General features: G+C 38.4%; 1 protein-coding gene across 5 annotated transcripts in view; it reads right to left on the bottom strand.

Annotated features, from left to right (window-relative positions):
- Positions 1-281: 281 nt before the first annotated feature.
- ZFC3H1 (zinc finger C3H1-type containing) overlaps positions 282-18,924 on the bottom strand; it is a 34,532-nt gene continuing 15,889 nt past the window's right edge. For 2 of the 5 annotated variants that reach the window (XM_079993788.1, XM_079993789.1), the window contains exons 15-35: positions 17,294-17,842; positions 17,085-17,194; positions 16,336-16,467; positions 14,992-15,113; positions 14,487-14,588; positions 14,208-14,327; positions 13,346-13,529; positions 12,512-12,698; positions 11,874-12,065; positions 10,949-11,186; positions 9,519-9,624; positions 8,924-9,122; positions 8,190-8,284; positions 6,724-6,834; positions 5,846-5,950; positions 5,599-5,764; positions 4,853-4,953; positions 3,194-3,295; positions 2,549-2,588; positions 1,336-1,398; positions 282-1,210 (exon numbers count right to left, since the gene is read on the bottom strand). In XM_079993788.1, the coding sequence (XP_079849914.1) occupies positions 1,073-1,210; positions 1,336-1,398; positions 2,549-2,588; positions 3,194-3,295; positions 4,853-4,953; positions 5,599-5,764; positions 5,846-5,950; positions 6,724-6,834; positions 8,190-8,284; positions 8,924-9,122; positions 9,519-9,624; positions 10,949-11,186; positions 11,874-12,065; positions 12,512-12,698; positions 13,346-13,529; positions 14,208-14,327; positions 14,487-14,588; positions 14,992-15,113; positions 16,336-16,467; positions 17,085-17,194; positions 17,294-17,842 (3,162 nt within the window). In that variant the 3' untranslated portion in view covers positions 282-1,072. Of the gene's footprint in view, positions 1,399-2,548; positions 2,841-3,193; positions 3,296-4,852; positions 4,954-5,598; positions 5,765-5,845; positions 5,951-6,723; positions 6,835-8,189; positions 8,285-8,923; positions 9,123-9,518; positions 9,625-10,948; positions 11,187-11,873; positions 12,066-12,511; positions 12,699-13,345; positions 13,530-14,207; positions 14,328-14,486; positions 14,589-14,991; positions 15,114-16,335; positions 16,468-17,084; positions 17,195-17,293; positions 17,843-18,924 lie in introns of all 5 variants that reach the window. The other 3 variants (XR_013843154.1, XR_013843155.1, XR_013843153.1) reach the window with 3 other exon arrangements.

Here is an 18,924-nt window from a genome sequence, read left to right as displayed (position 1 = left end):
TTAGCCCATGTAAGTTGTTTCACTTTGTGGCTCCAGGGTGTGCAGTAGATAAGAGTTAGCTCCGGTTCTCCAGTGTATTTGTTTTTAATTTTAACCATCAATGCTCCTATCAATGGGGGGAAATTCATGGGAAATGTGTCCAGTGGCCTACAGTTATTGTGCATGTATTGACAAGCAAAACCAACTGACCCCCACATTTGCACCAGCTTAATTAAAGACAATGGAAACAGGAGATTTTTTTAAAACTTATATTCAAAATATCTTTGTATAAACAATGGCAATACTACAGAGTAGTATTTTAATACAAATCAGTTCAATATTATTAACTGTTAAACTTTTATTATAAATTAAAATTTCTTTACAAAAAATTGCACATAATAAATTGACCACTCTTAGGTTCTGATGCACTGGCAATTGCAACTGTATCTTTAATCTTCAAGTTTAAGTCTCTGCCACAAGTCCAGAATGCAGAAAGGGCAGGAAACCACCCTCATTGAGCCTTCAAGTGCAAAAAGCATACTTGTGGCCATGGCAGTTACTTTCCTTAAGAGCGGCTGCTTTTGTTTTTATATCCTGCAATGAAAACGAATCTCCAAAACGAAACAAAAAGGAATTGGGAAAGAGGGTGGGGGTTGGGGTTGGGAGGAAAACAAAGTGGACCGATTGTTTTTGCTGTAAACTCAGCCCGTATTATTAGCCCCAAACACAGATCTCTCAGGCATCAGTGCGAGCGTCAAGTGAAATCGGGAACCGCACAAAAGAAAATGAAAAATCGAAAATAAAATATAAAAATTAACACATTTAAAGTCTGTCATTGGGATGAGCTATACTTACGTACATGATGTTATGAGAGTCTGGCAGGGCCAGAAGCAGGCCATAGAGGACATTCATTTATCCAAGGAGGCGATCATGTCAATTGTTTCCAGGTTCAAGGAAAGCAGGCCAGAGAGAGACTTGATATGCTCAGCTTTGCGCATCTGCTTTTCAGAGGCCTAAAGCCAGAGATCAGCCTGGAGAATCATTCAAATGATTTTGGCATTTAATAGGACTTAGCACTGACTGCACCCAGTGTTCAGCGATTCGTGCTTTCTGTTCTGTAAGTGTTTAAATTTAAAAGCTCATCTAGGCTGACTCCAACCTCTTGGCACTTGGAAACTAGTTTTCTCAGGTTATCAGTTTTACCTCCTCCTGATGCTTCAAACAGGAGCTGCTGTAAGAGATGGTGAAGCAGACATAAGATTTAGCCAGAGCTGGAATATCACCACATCAATGGACATGGGATATGCAGAAAATTGAAATGAAACCTTAAACGGAAACATAAGGAGAAAACATTACATCTTTCCACAGGGTTGCGCAAAGAGGTAGCTTCTGAAAGGCTCTCTGATATAAGTGATGGACCTGTAAAGAAGAGACAAGAATCAATCTAATGTTATCCCAACAAAACTTACGTTTGTTGCGTATCATGCACTTTTTCTGTCTTATGTGCCTGTAACGCAGGTTAGGAATGGTGAAGCTATGGCAGGGAAATGCTTGAGGGCTACTGCTAGATTTAAGAGCTTTACATTCTTCAAAAAGTGCTTAGTTTTAAGGCTGTAGAGGAGACATGGAAGCCTGAGGATCACATCGTAAATGCTTAGAAGCAAGTTAGGAGAGTCCTGTCTGTGCCTATTTCAAATTGACTGAATTGGTTTCAACAAGTTTCTGTGTGCCATATATTCAAAAGTTTGTACTGATCACTGAAGACTTCTTTGTTGGATTTAAGCTTTTGTTATGTAAAGGCTCTGCAATCCTACACCCACTTACTGAGTAATTAATTGTTCTGATTTCTTATCCACCCTTCACAGTGAGGACCCATGGTGTAACTACATAAAAATACAGTATTGACATCCGCTAAAAAAACTGATTATACTGAAGGGAACAAGATAGGTCCCAAATATATATCTTAGGCGTCAAAGGACAGAGTAAAGAGGTGTGCCTTCATCAGCATGTGAAAAATTACAGAATGAAGATGTCAGACACACTTCTGTAGCTCAGGGACTGCCAAATAAATTGCCACTCCTTGGACACTTATCTAGTTTGTAGGGAAGGAGACAGCTATTTGGGACCTAAGCCTCATTCAAATAATCAGGTTTTGCTTCTGACATGTACAGGATTGCATAGTAAATGAGCATTATGTGACCAAGTGGGAAGAATTAAGTATGTTAAATTAACATCCTAAGTGTCCTTGTGTTGGCAAACTACTGTGTTTGAAAGCTGCAGGAATGCAAAAAGTCTGTGTTTCAACCAAGTCTGGCTCTAGCACATCGAGCCCCTGACAGAATTAACCTAAAAGGAAAAAAGACTTAGCCAGAACCTTTCTTCCTCCTTGCCTTCATTTGATAACAGACACAATTTATAAGGTGCAGACCTCTTACTCTAAAGCTAGCTTAGCAAGAACACTCTCCTCAAGCTTATTTTTTTTAAGGTGTAGACTAGTTCATTAAACCCAGGGGTGAGGCTAGTTAAGTATCTTTGCAACTGGTTATTTCAATAAGCTTTTCTTACATACCTCTCTCTGTCCCTTTAGAAAGCACTCAGCAGCAATGGCTCTGAAGGGAAGAAATAAAAATGACTTATTTTTTTGCAAAATACCGAATATCTTTATGGGAAGAACACTGAGTATGGGATGGAACTATAAAAGTCCTGGAAAGTAACAGACTAACTCCCAATGATGATAATCTATAGTGAAGAGACAAAAAAGATCCATTTCATAAACAATCTTACATGAGCAAGACATTTCAGTTGTTCCCATTATGTACAAACACTGCAGACAATGATCAGTTCATCACCACTGGATATTGCTATTATGATATATAAAGGGGAGGGTAGAAAGGAGGAGGGAAACAGAAGTCAATAATTTAATGGTAAACATTCCAAAGCAGCAACAATAAAATTCATCAACACATTTTCCTTACTTAGACACACAAGGCATACTTACTTCTGAAATATTTTTTGTATGGGAAGCAACAGTCCTCATTTTACGACATTAGTGCCAGGAATCTGTCTAAACCAAAGTTTGTGGAAAGACTGCAATAATGAAAAACCTTTCTAGCATAAAACCAAATTTGAAGGCCTACTTCAAATGTAGCTTTATGAAGCAAACATTAAAAAAAAAAAAAAATCTATGTTAACAGGTGTATGACTGTTGAATTACATTTTCCAGATGGCCAGGCATGTTGGGATATTATATGTAAACATCTTGGCTTGTAGTTTCAGAATCTGGACATTGCTCTCTTCCCAGTGTTGTTGAAGCAGCCTGCAGTAACAAAGGAGCAAAGGGAAACATGCAGGGCTGAATAAGAATGTAAAGCAGTAATACTAAGCTCTTTTAAAAGCTTGAACGGGGTGGGGGGGGGGGAGAGAAGAGGTGCAAGTGAGAGTACAGTTATTGGAAAAAGAAAGTACACTCTCTGTTGTGACTGTACACATCAGGACATCATATCATACCATGGTTTATTTAACAAAAATAAAGCCCAAATGGAGAACCCAAGTGTGAAAAACTAAGTACACCTTATCACTCAATAGTGTTCTTATAAACCTACTGTAGAATACTTGGTCTAAGAATGAGTCTCACAAACACCCAGACGTAATACCGGGGGGGGAGGGGAGACTGTTCTATCTGGCAAACCAACATGCTTGCCCCAATGTAATGATCACCTTAGAGAAAGGCTTTCCAAATTTTTCATGTTGGTGACACACTTTTTAGACATGCATCATGTTGTGACACAGTAATTCCACCACATTTATTATGTCCCATGTCCCAAAGACCCAGCTGAACTTCCACTTTTCACTTAACGCTTCTCTGCAGGTCCTTTCACACAGATGTTACAAATCTTCGTAACAGTGAACTTTCTTTACTTTTAAAGGCAGGCAGATTCGTGGAGCAGACAACATTTATAACCGTGATTATGCAGAAAGGCAAAAGTATTCTTCAAGATTAAAAAAATAAAATAAAACCACGCACAAATATTATTCACATTGTTAAAGTGACTTCTCTAAGGCCATGAAGGGATCGCAAAATGCCAAAAATGGGCAGGAGTGCTCTTAACATGGGAGAGTGTGAACAATCGGAGATTCTGAGCACCGATACAAAATGGCATTTTCCGGGAGAGATTTGGAACAAGCCACAACTGTTGGACAGGTTTAAATCACCCACAAGAAATCTCTTTATGCTACATTTCTGCAGGTCTATTAATTTCTACAGGTGAATCTTGGAGCAACCCATAATACTCGTACCTCAGCATCACATTCCACACTATAAAGCCAAAGTTTTGGTCCGTAAGAGAAAAACTTGGTTTGGGTAATGCCTTTTATTTTACCTCGTGGATGCAACGTTTAGTAATTCAGTTTTACTAGCAAATTAACCCTTTCTAGCCCCAGGAGGAGTGTTTTCAGTTTGGAAAGCTCTGCCTTAGAGCAACACTAAATTCCTCTCCTTGGGTTTTTTTGTTACAAGTATTATTGTAGGAAGGCTTAGAAATCATATTAAGTATTGGTTCTCTTTGCTCTATACCAGGGTTTCCCAAACCTGAGTCTCCAAGCTGTTTTTGGATTATAACTCCCATCATCCAGTTAGCAGGACCAGTGGTCAGGGATGATGGGAATTGTAGTTCAAATACAGCTGGAGACCCAAGGTTGGGAAACACTGCTCTAGACTACTTATTTCCAGATCTAATCTTTGTGAATTGTTTTTTTCTTCTTCAAAGAAAGCCCCACTCAGCCATCCAGCTTAGAAGATGGCAAGTAAATTTTTTAAAGGGCATCGGGAAAAACAGGTACTTGCTTCTAAATGCTTCCGCCGATATTCTCTTACCTGAATGCAAGTCCAGGATTAGCAGGCATGGTAGAGCAAAATCTTTCCAATGCTTTGGAATGCTGAGACTTCGGAATACAACTCAGATAAAAGAAAATAACCTGTAAAGGTTAATTTTCAAGAAGTTAGGTCATTCAAGCTGCCTGCTTTGTTCACAAATCCAACACTGATGTGCGCTCTCTCTTGAGTTTGATGACGAAGAGAGTGGCACTGAGTTAGTAGCAGCATCTACAAACAGCTCTTCCAGGTACCAGTGGCCCCAGAGATGAACCACAGCAAGAAGAACACAGGGGAATTTGCACTTTTCCAGCAAATGCTGGAGCAAGTGCTGGAGTCCTTCAAAAAGTAGGGAGAGCTGGTGGAAGAGACAACACCAGCTGACACAGCATTTCAGAGGTGTCAGCCAAGGATGATCTCCAAGCAGCCTAAGGAACCCAAAGGAGGTCAGCTCCAAAAGTAAAGTGTGACAGACAACCTTTCTCTATACAGCAACACTAGGCTTCTACAGTTCACCAATCCCCAGCCTACAAAACATTTTAGAGAAGTTGATACTCTACAAATTTAGCCACTGCACGGATGTGCACACACACTCAGCAGTAAGGGGCTTTTGTATATGTGTTCAGTTCTCATTTCCTTTACAGGACTGGTATTTTAGCGCACTGTGTTGAACAAAATACCTACATGTATTTCAGCATAATGTGTTTTATATACAGAGTCCTGTATCTGAATTACCAAAATACTTATACCTTGTTGTGGAATTCATAGTTGGTCCAGTAATCAGCGGTGCTAAATGGAATAGGGTAACGGGTGGGGACTGTAACAAGACATCTGTTCACAAGATCTGTAAAAAGCTTGAATTCTTGAACTTGATTGTTAGATCTGACAACCTTGCCATTGATGAAAACAAGGTAACTGAAAAAGAGAGAAACACAGGTGTTAACACTTCCAAATGCATTACTTTTACAGTTATAAGGTCTCATCATTTAAACTTACTCTATCCAAATCTGCTGAACTATTTCCTCTTGCATAACTGCTCCCAGAGCTGCCTCATAAGCATCCACTGCATCTCCAGAACTTCCATGAAGAGACTGGTATAAGCTATTTTTCATTGAAAGAAAACAGCGTTAGCTTTTCTGAAACTGTTACATGCCTTTTGTGAAAGAAAAGGGCAATGGAGAAGCTTGACATTATACGCAAGTGTAAGCCAAAAAAATGATCAGAGGTACAAAATGTTTCCTAGTTTTAAAAGTGTTTCAACACTAACTCTTCACAGTGGTTAACAGGCAATAATTAATATTGAAATTAATGTAGTTAATGTAAGTCAGCAAAACAGCTCTTCATCTCTTTTTGACTGAATGTCTGCAAGAAAAATACTGCGGCCAACAATGCAGATGATGGGAGCATTTTAGTAGAAATTCCTTACACTTTATGAATCTAAGCACTTGAAGAAAGGGATTTTGGCAGCTGTCTAAGTACTTCTAAGAAGTTCTCTCTTCCATTTATATATAATTCAAAACTAAAGTGTGGGATACAGGGCTCAAGCAGCACATCTGTCTTCTGATTTTAAACTTAAACACAGCCAACTTCATGGTGTTTTAAGTAAAAAAAAATCACAACAGATGTTTGTAACACCAAACTGCAAAGCTAAATAGGAATAAGAAAGGGCAAGCAAAGCAGTGCATGGTGTATGTTCATGACAGAAATACCAAAATCCTAAAGGATACTGGCAGAAACTAGGACAACCATGGCACTCCTTATATTTGCTCTTATTATATATAACACGAGATTAGCTGCCTCCTCAACAATCTGTAGTTCCCTACTTAAAAAGTGTTGCAATATTAAAAAAATTATCAGACTTTGGAAACACTCACCAGTATATTTGCCACAAGTAAGGAATTTGCTGGTTTAAAAGCTCTTCTGTAAAGCTTCCCTTGTACATAGGCGGTGTGAATTCAATTGGCATTGGGAAATTCAAAAAATATCTAGAACAAAGAGTCCTTATTCAGTGTGACAAATGTTCACTACACCGAAACAATCCTAACCTGAAGCAATCTGAGCAAAGAGTGGACACACCACCTATGTGTATCTCCAAGCGAGTAAGAGCCAGACTAGAATTTGGAAGAAGCGTACGGCAGCCACTGAAAACGGTAGCCGCTTGTCTAGTTTTCCCATCTGTAGCGTAGAGCATAGCTGCGTTTCAAAATCATGATTTTCTGCATTCCCTTGCGCCAAGGATTATTGTGGTATCTAGTTTGATTCCAAGTGAAAACAAAACAGTGAAGGAGATACCAAAGAAATGTATTTAAGCTATGCTTAATATGCTTTTAAAGAGATGTCTGAAGAAGGCTTTGTTATAATCCTTTCACAATCTTATGAGAACATGCAAAAATGTGTGATCCGCCCTGACACCTGCAGGTATACGGCGGTATACCAATTTTAATAATAATAAAATACTGTCTCTTAAGCAAAATATTATCAATATATAAATACCTTCCCCTTATTGACTATATTAAATATATTAACTATGTTGGGTTCCCCCCCCTGTGTTTTCCTTATTTGTTTATTCATGATATTCTGAATTAAAATATTAACATTTATTTAAAATATAGTCATAATCTGATGTATTTTTTTGAAAATTGTGCAATTATTACGGTATATGCTTATTTGCTTGTTTTCCTTTCAAAACTTGTATTTTAAGTGTATGGACATATACATACCTATATAAACATGGCAAATAAAGAAGCCTTGCATTATGTGCAACCCACTAACACACTTTTTATCTCAAATGGAGTGTTTTCATTAAGTTACAGAAACTCATAAGGTAACATAGGCTCCCATAACAACCCCAATTTAGGGTGCTGCAAGGCTTATTTCAAAAGCTTGAGGTGTTGCAGAAATGTATTTTCCTGTTTGCAGCATCAGTTTCAGCTACTTAACCTGGCTACCTCATATGTAAATAGGGTTTGTGCCAATAATTACAGGGTGCTAAAAGATTCTGGAAGAATATCTCAAGAAAGAATAGCCTCTCTCGACTTAGCTGTGCACCACTTTTCTAAAAGTATTTGTCTACTTTTATATCACAAGCACTAGCTGCCTTACACTCAACACACAAACTGACAAAGTAACATGTGAATTGCTTTTCACTGTACTGCGAAATCTAAGGACAGCATCGCCATAACGTTCTGCAAGCAACTAAGGTTTGTGGCAAAATGGCAATGTGTAACATTAGCGTTTTTACCAGTAACCATACAGAAATTTTATAAATGGAACCGAGCGACGCATTACATAAACCGAGCTCATAGCAGCATGGAATGATTAGTTTGCTTGCCAGACTTACCGTAACAGATCCACAGGACTGTTGTCTCGAGTCACACACTCAAAGAATGCTGCAACGAAGGCTTGCAACAGTGGAGGAATACTATCTGATCTATTCTGTCATGAGAGAGTAAGTGACATTGGACTAAAGTTACAAAATGTGAAGAACAAATCAAACTTCTGCATAATACATTTTAATGGCTCTTTCAAAACCATTAATGCAGATGGTGGGCAGACATTACCCAAAAGCAGAATGCTACCTAAATTTTCTGCAGTGCTTCAAATGATTAACATTCAAGGATGAACTTTTTGATCTCTCCATAGGTTAGATGCATCAGCTCACCCTTTTGCACGTTACAAAAGAAGGATAAAGAGTCTCACATGACTGTTGCAACATCTGTGTCACATTCTAAGGCCAGCGTGCCCCAACCGGATGTTTTCCTCTACAGCTCTCACCAACCCAAGCTGGAGCCGATAACAGTTGAGTCCCAATCATCTGAAGAAGGCTGTTCTACATCGTCCAATAAACCACTCCCTTCAGATTCACATTCCAGCTTTTTTTTTTTTTTTAAAGCATTTGTGGGCAACAACAACTTTAGGCAAAACAAAAACTCAGCTGCTTAAAGTCTGAAAATCAAACTCCTGGTCAAATCCTTTCACTGTAATGTACTCTGAATGTCACCATTTTGTATTAAATAAACTTGGTTCTCTCTCCAACCTGTTATAAAAAGCTGAATAAAGTCATTGGTGTTTTACCTGCAGAATGAAGAATTTGCACATAAAGTAGAAAACCTGGGCATTTTGAGGGTTTTTCTCAAATGCTGTAAGCCACACGTCACATGCTTTTTCCATCTGGCCAGTCCGCAAGTACAAACCAACTAGTGCTTCTAGCAGACGACAGTCAATGGGGTTTAGTTTCAAGAGTGATTTACAAAGCTCAATAGCAGCTTCCCACCTTGAATGAAAACAGTGAAAAACAGCAATTACTTATCTTATTTAAAAAAAGACAGTGACCTAGAAGAAGAACTTCCAAGACAACCTTGTGAACTATTACACTCTTTCCTATTACCTATTCTTTTTTAATCATAACATTAGGCATGAACCTCCTTTCTTAGTGCTGCTATATTCATCTGTGTTAATACCAGAAAAATGGGAAATTGTCACTCACCATGCATTTTTGTACAAAGGATTGTATTCAACTAAATTTTACTCAGAGGAGACCCATTTAAATTAATTGCCTTGGCTAACTTGCAGCAATTATAGTGTTTCTACTCTGAGTAAAACCTAGTTGAATATAACCCATAATGCTTAACACAGCATATAAAAAATAGCAATTTTGCAAGTGACTTACCTTTCTAACAGCTGCTGCAAAATGACCATGTTTCTATATAGTGGAAGACAGAGAACTACTCTTTCATCAGCTGCAGAATCCTCACTGGTGCATGACTGGATGGCATCTAAAAACAAGCAAACATCAAGTAAGATTACACATTCACAAATACAAAGCTTTACCACAGAAAACGCTTATAAGAATGTATAAATACACCTGTATTTGGGGTTTTTTTTAGGGGGGATGGGGAGACAATGTAGTCATGCATTTCATTTCAGTCATTGTGCTTTAGTTAGGTATGAAAGAATTTCAGAGTTTCTTTAAGAGATGAAGATGTAAATTATCCAAGCTGACAAACTTAAGTTTTCAGATCCCATTACAAAAATACCAACTAAAAATAATATCTGAGTTATTTCATGAAGAAAGCAACAAAGCCAGTCACTGATTATTCCCAAAGCATTTTTTTATGAACATTTGAAGTATTTCCTTTGTGTACATACATGTGCATTACTGAACATGCAGGATCACAGTAGGAAGCTGTCTCTTAGTTCAGTTACTTATTGTAAACAAATTCCTCTTACTATTATTTACTACTGCCTTCCCTGCTTGCTGCGCTCACAAGCCCCTTTTGCCCTTCCCACATTCTTGACTAACCCCCCTCCCTTTATCCCTTCTCTCTCTCTCTCTCTCTCTCTCTCTCTCACACACACACACCTATCCTTCCACAGCTCACCCAAGCCCTCCCCCCTTTGGAAGGAGGGGGAGGCCCTTCACCCAGCTGCTTGCTAAAAAGCAAACTAAAGGGCCCTTTCCTTTAAACCAGTGTTTCCCAGCCTTGGGTCTCCAGCTGTTTTTGGACTACAACTCCCATCATCCCTAGCTAGCAAAACCAGTGGTCAGGGATGATGGAAATTCTAGTCCGAAAACAGCTGGAGACCCAAGGCTGGGAAACACTGCTTTAAATCTATCTGCTGGTGCATTTAAGCGAGGGGAGAAGGAACTTCCCACAACAACATGCTAAACTTCAAGATGAAGGGCCTCTCAGCATCCATTCAACAGCTCACCCCAATCAGCCTGCCGTTCTTCACGCTGCAGTTTGTATGGCTAACAATGCTGCAAACATTACGTTTTTTAAACCTATAGGAAGAAATTCTCAAGCCAGTCTGCACGATCCACTACAATAAACTGTCTTGCTGCAAAATACATGGATTCTACTCAGAAGCAAGCTCCATGGGATTGGTCCCAGATGACTTGTAAGGATAGAAGTCATGGCTTCTCCTATATATGCTAAACATAAGCAAACTGCCTCTGAATCAGTGAAGACCACAAGAGACTACACATCGAAAAGCAAAAGTCCACTGCATACGTAACCATAGCACAATTATTTTAGATATTCTATCAATATTAATTCAATAAATAAACCACAGCTGAATTTAAATGGGTAACCTCACCTTCAAACACAGCTAACAAAGTATCAGGATCGGCTTTCACATCTTCAATTGTTTTCCAAGGTATTAAAAAAGGCTCCTTCTTCATTATTTTTGAAGGGTTGCTATTGGCAGGATCATAGAACTTGATGGGGAGATCGCCAAACTCTATCAGATGTATATAGGATAACCAAGCTAAGCAGCGGTCACTTATGGTGAGATGTTGTACCAAAACTGGTTCACTTTCTGACTTCAGTGCATTCTGCGGAGAAGACAGTTATATGATGATTAAATCTGACAGCTTAAATAATGGGCAGCCTTGCAATATTATGCCTAGTCATAGAAATATATTCTAGCAATCAAGCTTGAATGTTTTGTTTCACTAAACAGATCCCATGGTCACAATTGGGGAATTCCAGGTTTTAGAAATTTCCCTATAAGAAATCTTATAAGTAGGAGCATTTGTTCTGTATCCAAGACTCACATTTTCTTAAAAAAACGCTTTAAGGTTTTATTACAATTAAGCAGCATATAAATGTTGTGAAATAAATAAATTTGCAGTTAAAACTTTCTACAAGAACTGAGATGGCAGAAGACACAAATGTTGAAAACTGTATGCAACAGTCATATATTACACTGGTAGGCCATGTGACAGAGGAACATTTAATCACAGACAGTAGTAAAGACTACTGAAGTCCCTGCTCCCTAGAACACCCAGTAAAAATGGTGGAGATTTTGTAATCTTATATATTTACAAGCATATTTTCATAACTGTAGGGAAGCACACTTTGGTCCGTGTGAAACTGCTCTCATTTGCTACTGAATAGGGCAGCAGGGACATTGCCTTCAAACTAGATATAGGACAAAACAGCAATGGATGCCAAAGCCAAAAATCACTTTGATGAAAATATACCGTAACCACCATAACATGACATACATAAGCAAGTACCTGGAATAACGCAACAGCATTTTGATATTTCCCAGTAAAAAGGCTTAGGTGAACTCTATACAGCAACATCTCCAGCAAGTGAAAGGACCGAAGATCCAGATTCTCTTCACATTTTGGACTCTCCATCAGGAACTGCAGCATTCTCCCACATACATAATCCTTTCCATCAAATGAGTTTTCCAGATTTAGAAACTGAATGGCAGTTAAGAAAGATAAAACATTTGAGGATTCATCTCATTTTGTTTCGGGATCTAAAGAGCTGTGTGCAAGTGTCTAAAGCGCTTCTGTGTATGCACAGAGACATTCCAGAGGTTTGCTTTCAACTACAGCCAATTGCACTGTATCACATATTATCCTGGAGGCATGATGTTGGGGGGAAAGTTTGGATGCAAGGTAATGTGAAAGGAAGCCCTAACAGGCATCCATTTGTCTGGTACATTTTATGGGATTCTATATTCCCTGTGGCAGGAAAAAAGGAAATCCTTAGTTTAAATTTTTTTTGTAAAAGTTTTTTTTGAGCTTTAAAAGCTATTTCGTGGAAGCCTTCAAATTAAACATACATGGAAGTGAGATGCAGTGTGCTAATATGTACTAACTTCATAATTACTACATATAGCTTTTCCAGTGATCAAACTTACTGTCCACCAAATCTTGTAAGTAGGAGCATATTCCACTGCAGTCTCACACATTTCTTGCACCTCTTCCTTAATTCCTCTTTTTGAAAATAGCTTGAGGTAATGACACCAGACTTCAGAATTTTCTTTGTTGTTTTCTAGTGCTCGAGCCAGGACATTTAAAGCAGAATCCAAGCGTTCGGAGGATGATCTTCAATAAGAAAGGAAAGCAATACATTCATTTTCACATTCTCAGTTTCATGGTACAATGCCAAGGCATGCACATGTATTTCCCCTTCAGAAGCTCTCTGCACTTCATACATGACCTTTTTCCTCTTCCGTATTTAAAACAGTTTGAGGGATTTGAAATGCAGCAGTGAGAGGAAGAACAGGGAACTTGCACAGTAACTCTAAGGCACTTGTGGATGGTAAAGTACAACTGCAGTTTGTTGCCAATACTCTCAGACACCTGCTGGTTCCTGATGTAAATGTAAAACATCTGAAAATGACTTCTACCATCTTGCTTAAGGAGTTTTCCATTTTATCATCATGAATTAAGAAAACCAACCTTAGAAATCCAATCAATTGTATCCTTCATTTTTCTTAAAATGAACCCTCTTTTTACTATTTCCATGCTGAAATGAAGCACTTTAAAGCATAATAATAATTTATTATGCTTACTCTGGACTGTGCACAACAAAAGAGCAAATCAATTCCACTCCCCATTGCTTTAAAATAATAACCTATTTGTACAAAGAGTCCTTTGATGTTAGCAACAAAGCTTGCTTCCAACAGCACAGGTGAGAAGCTTGAGACAAAAAGTGCAACTGATTTGTTTGCAAAAAAAGAATTACCCACCCTTCGTTTTGATTCAGATATTTGTAGGCCAATTTGATCCAAAGCTGAACGTTATATGGGTTTTCAAGTACACTTGCTTCCAGGTTTGAAATGTCGTCGGTCTCATTTGTAAAATACCTAACATCATCAGGAGTCACAACAGCATCCAGAGCGGGAAGATTTATTCTGTTCTGTACTGCGGGAGCTGCAAATACAAACAATTCTCTTTTTTTAAGGATTGTCACAACTTTCATGATTTGAAATCCAACTTGCAGCAAGTTATTACTTCAGTGTGAATAAAAAGCAAGCTACTGAAAGCCAAACATACTGATAAACAGTAGTATGTATGTGCGCACACAGAGTAATTGTTGTGGCAAAATAAACTGAGTTACTTTTGTCTAATATTCTATTAGAATTTTATTTAAACATTCTTATTTTTTTCTTATCGTTACGTGAGTCAGTGCTGACTCATGAGTGACAGCAGTGCAAGACGTTCAGGAGACTTTTTTCCAGTTAATGTGACTGACTCAGGCACAGGACTGACCACTAAGCCAACACAGTGCCTACAGATACACATATACTTGCAGAGGCCTTTCCTAGCTCCAGCAGGATCCTGCAACAACCCGCCCCCTGCTGAAATTAGGCATCAAGGAAGTCCTCCATTGCAGGCAATAGAATGATTTTTTCAAACCTAAGTTTCACTGGGTCTGTGTGGAAATGGTGCCACCTACCTGTGACACCAGGTCTATATGCCTATACTGTATCATTTTTATCATTACAAGGCAAATAAAGAGACAAGTAAATGTGTTCGAGTACATTCTTTTGCCCTTTTTCAAAATTACTCTTAACATTCCAGATTTAGTTGCATAATAATTAATGCTACCATATTTAATAGGTCCAGAAGACTGTTCCTCTTCACTGCTGATATCACTGTCCAAATGAGTTTTTTCCCAGTGCTTAGGTCTCCATTTCCTTTTGTCTTTCCAAGTTGTAAACGGAGGGGCTATTTGCAAGAGAAATTAAATTGAAGTATACATTAAATTCCTTACATCATGTTTTATCATCAAAGCAAATCTTGCTTATCCAGCTACAACAGTTTTTTTACAAACTCCACTCAATACTGCTGTAGACTGGATCTTGAGATATTAAAGAAGTTACTTACTGTGACCTTTGCTTTCATTGACATTACTAGCAAGAAGAACAGCCATTTGATCCATTGCCATGCGATCTTTGTTTACACCAAACAGTTTTTCAACATATTTTTCTGAAATAAGATGGTAGCAATATCTAAGACATATTGTTATCAGTAATTTACAACTATATGCATTCATACTGTATATCCATGACCAAATCCACAGAACTCTGATGAAACTTATAACACTACAAATTGTTTCAAAATGGTGGCATCAATGTCCATCAATACAACTGCAAATACTTTTCAGTTTTATTATCTTTTGCTGAAAACTTACACAGCTGAAAAGTAAAAAGCAACTACAGATTTACACATGACAGCAGAAGGTTGAATCACACTTTGTTTAATATTAATATAGTGCAGAGTGAAAGCATGCATTAGGAAGCAGCTTGCTTCCTTAACTTTTGGCTATGAAGCTAGAATACCTAATTGCGGAACTAAATTGCCTTGCTGGCAAGACCAACAAGCAACATACCTGTTGCTGTGCTTATCTCTTCATCAGTGCTTTTCTCTGAACAGCCTATCAGAGCTAAATTGTATGAAAGAACATCCTCAAACAGCTGTCTTCGGCTGAGAGTGCAATCTTTCATGTGTTGCCTGAAATAAAAAATAATCCCACTTAAAAATCAGCCAAAGACTCTGTGAACATCATACCTAAAGTAAGTGAATGTTATTTTCAAACAGCATTTAAAACCTTTCCAGAAACTCTAATAAGTGTGCAGCTGCAAGCCAAGTGTATACAAGACAGGATAGTGTACATATGCACTCTACCTAATACTCAGGTGCCACTATTACTCATAAGGACTGACTTCAGTAATCCCGGTGTATTACAGAACGCATCTCTAACTTTTTATTACTCAAAATCAAAGTGAACTTTGAAGAGCATCTCTGACATAATGCACCTCATGTTCAAATGTTAGCTGTCATGAGAAGTTTAAATAAGGTCACACAGTTATGTCAATATGATACGGCTACTAGCAGCTGAATACAAGTGTTTTGAGGGCAGGGTCCAATTTGTAATTCCCAATTCAATCCAGTGAACAGGTATAATAATAATAATAATAATAATAATAATAATAATAATAATAATAATAGATTTTAAATAACATGCAACATCAAAACTGAAGAATGTATAAAATGAGAATTGATGAGGAGACTAAATGAGTTATTTTAACACTTCTAATGGACTGCAAATTAGGAGTGCTCTATAAAACACACACAAATATCAATGACTTTCTTTTCCTGTAGGTGTCCCCAACCCACTCCACTCCATTGATTAAGGCTTCTCCAAGCGCCTTGCTTCAAAACCCTAACTATGGGAGAAAGGATCGCTGTTCTTAAGCTGAAACTGTTCTTATCCTGAGGCATGCTTTCGCTAATGGGGCCTCCCGCTGTGCACACACCTCCGGCGGACGTTCACATCCTGGGGCAAAGTTCGCAACCAGAAGCAGCTACTTCCGGGTTAGCGGAGCTCGTAACCTGAAGCACTTGTAACCAGCGGTACCACTGTACTGATATCTTTAAATGTACCCCAGGTTCATTTCTTTTTATGCACAGACCAGGACACATCTGTTTGTATAACAAAGGGCAGGGATTCCCTCCACTGCCATGGCCAAAAAAGCCATCTGTGTACCTTTCCCCTCATTCCCATCCTTTCCAGGATACAAAAGTGAAACAGATTCTTCAATGAACTCTCCTTTTCTTTTAACATAAGCAACAGACAAAAATATTTCTTAATCAAATGACAAATTTGCTTGGAATCCCAAAGGTAGAAATAATTCAATTAAAGAAATATGAGGTGAAGGGGAGAATCACTCACCATCGACAATCATCATCATTGCATGTACCCGTTAGATCAAAACGGCAGAAACACTGTTTAGGCTCAATCATATTGCTGTAGGATACTGAACTGAGGTAAAGCTTTTCTTTTGTTCGAAAATAGGGACTAAACCTAAGCAAAGTAACAACATGAGATGTTAATATATCCAGGCCAATAAAATTAGCTCATAGTTAACACACAAACATGTACTAACGGTACTAAAATTGAACTTCACTTTTCGAAGATAATCTTAACCATAAGCAGATATGTAGTACCTCCTGCTGTTCATCCCAAAAGGGAATAGAAGCTTGTTTTTCTTTCATCCACAAAAGTATTTAAGACCAAGTCAGCTGGTAGTTCGTAATTCTTACCACCCACTTTTAAGAAATAACTCTGTATTCTATATGTATTTTGTAGCTGTTTTTGTTTTTTGTTTACATGTGTATGTGTCCTCTTCATGTAATGCATTTAAATTGTCTACAGTTTGGTGTTTGTTGTTCTAAATGAAAGTCCAATAATTACAAATGCAAGAGCGATTTAGCAACATTTGCTACCAAACTCATTTCTCACATCTGCAGAGCTCTTCCTCTTCAAGGATCATAAATGTAGCTATAGTTCTACAGCTCTGTTCTCCATTGCTACTCCAAAGCTCACCATTCTTTCATATAAAGGAGTTTACAACAGAAATCTCCAACCATACTCAAAGCCGCTATGCAACATAGCATCCTTAATCAACTCAGTATTCATACCTGTAGGATTTAAAAACAAGAAGTGGGCTATGATAAGGTCCAAACGGATATGGCTTCCCTTCTGTTTGTTTACTTGGAGCTGTGAAAGGGTCCACATCCACTTTTATTTCCTAGGGGAAAGATACAATATATAACCATACAGAGACTCAAGCCACAGTAATTCATTTAAAAAGCTTGATCTTTTAGTATTAAATAGTACACTGAATTACCTGCCCATGTAAGTTTTCTTCATTAGAAACCGTAAGCATGGTATTTTCTCTCAAGAGATCTTTTAAGCCATCAGCTTTCCCATAAAGTTTTTTCAGTTCATCAATATTCAAACCCAAAAAGAGCTCAGGTTGTTCTAGTGCCTTTTTAGAAAGTTTGCTTGAAGTTTCTTGCTTGGGGGTGTCAACGTGCTTAAGGTTAGGTTTAGTAGAAGAATTTGATTCTCTGAAAGACCTCCTTCGTTCTCTGGTGGAATTGGACAAAATTTCATCATCACAATAATTCTCTTCTGTATCTAATGTCAGTTTGTCTTGTGTCAGATCATGAAGGGAAGGTTGAGGTAGTGCAAATTCAGGTTCCTCTTCTGTAACAGGAAGAATATTTGATCGGTCCTTAGTCTGATGGGCATGGGCCTCCTTCAGCTGCTGAATTTTTAGAGCATATTCATACTGTAGTTGCTGTAATCTTTTTTTCTCCAGTGCAATCAGCTCTGCTGAATGTTTCTTGGGGCTCGACGAAGGAGATTTCTCCAATTTCAATATTTTGTTTGGCTGCCAAGAAACACACTCAAAATTCTTAACACTTCACATTTACAGTCAAGATAAATAAATAAATAAATAAATACACACACACACACACACTTCTGACTAGCTTTGTAGTTTAAATTCTTACCAGACAATTCACACATACAAATGGGAAAAACAGAGCATAATTTACCAGTGGTATAACTATTAGGGTTTCAATTAATCTATGTCATTTCAAGTATATTTCCAAGAACCCACAATTTTGCTCTCCGTGGGAAGAGCTAATTCAGTCCTTAGCAAAGGTGACAAACCGCAGACTCTCCCCCAACTTAGACTAGCGGGGAGAGGGGATGGATAATCCGAAGCCCAGCCTGGAATTTGTTTTGACTCTATGCATGTCAGGTGCTTGGAACATGTGCACTTAGCCTACAAATACAGAAACAACCTCCAAACTGATCTGTTTGCTTCCCAGCAAGGGCACAGACTAAGCCAGTCTCTGCATCCTCCATGCAGCTCCAAGCTGGTGGGAGCAGATGGAGTTTGTCTCTGTTCTAATGGGATATTCCGAGCACCTGACAAACTCTAAGCCAAGCCTCCAGCTCTGCCTCCTATTGTCCATCTGAGCTGGCAGAAAGAAGTGTGTGGCCTTGAATACATAATGACAGCTTTTTCTTTGCACTTACTAGGCAAGCCTTTACCCTGCTGAGCTCAGTACTACCTAGAGAGCAGGGTCATGTTTTCACATAGTACAGAATCCCTCACACTGCCTTCCCCAGTTCTAACCTTAGGTCTGAAATGGGCAGAGGGGGATTGTCTCTGACATCGTGCTGTATTTCAGAGTGAAATGTCAACAAACTTTTAGGTACAGTAGTGTAAGTTTTAATATTCAAATCTGTTGAACATGATCTCTGAAAGCTATGATTTCCCAGAATGGAACCAACAGTTGAGGCGCATTTCATGGGATTTTTGACTTTTTAATAGTAAGGATAATAAATGAGCACAAAAGTCCCTGTGCCGGATCACAAATTGAATTCGAAAATCTCACTTTCAAATTCCATGTGGCAAGGATGGGTGCCCTTTGAGAAAGAACTCCAAACCCTCCTTAGCAC

The sequence above is a fragment of the Podarcis cretensis genome, assembly GCF_951804945.1.
Source record: "Podarcis cretensis genome assembly, chromosome: 10".
Taxonomy (NCBI): Eukaryota; Metazoa; Chordata; class Lepidosauria; order Squamata; family Lacertidae; genus Podarcis; species Podarcis cretensis.
Note: the sequence above shows the minus strand (reverse complement) of the source record. Positions and strands in the feature narration are given on the sequence as shown.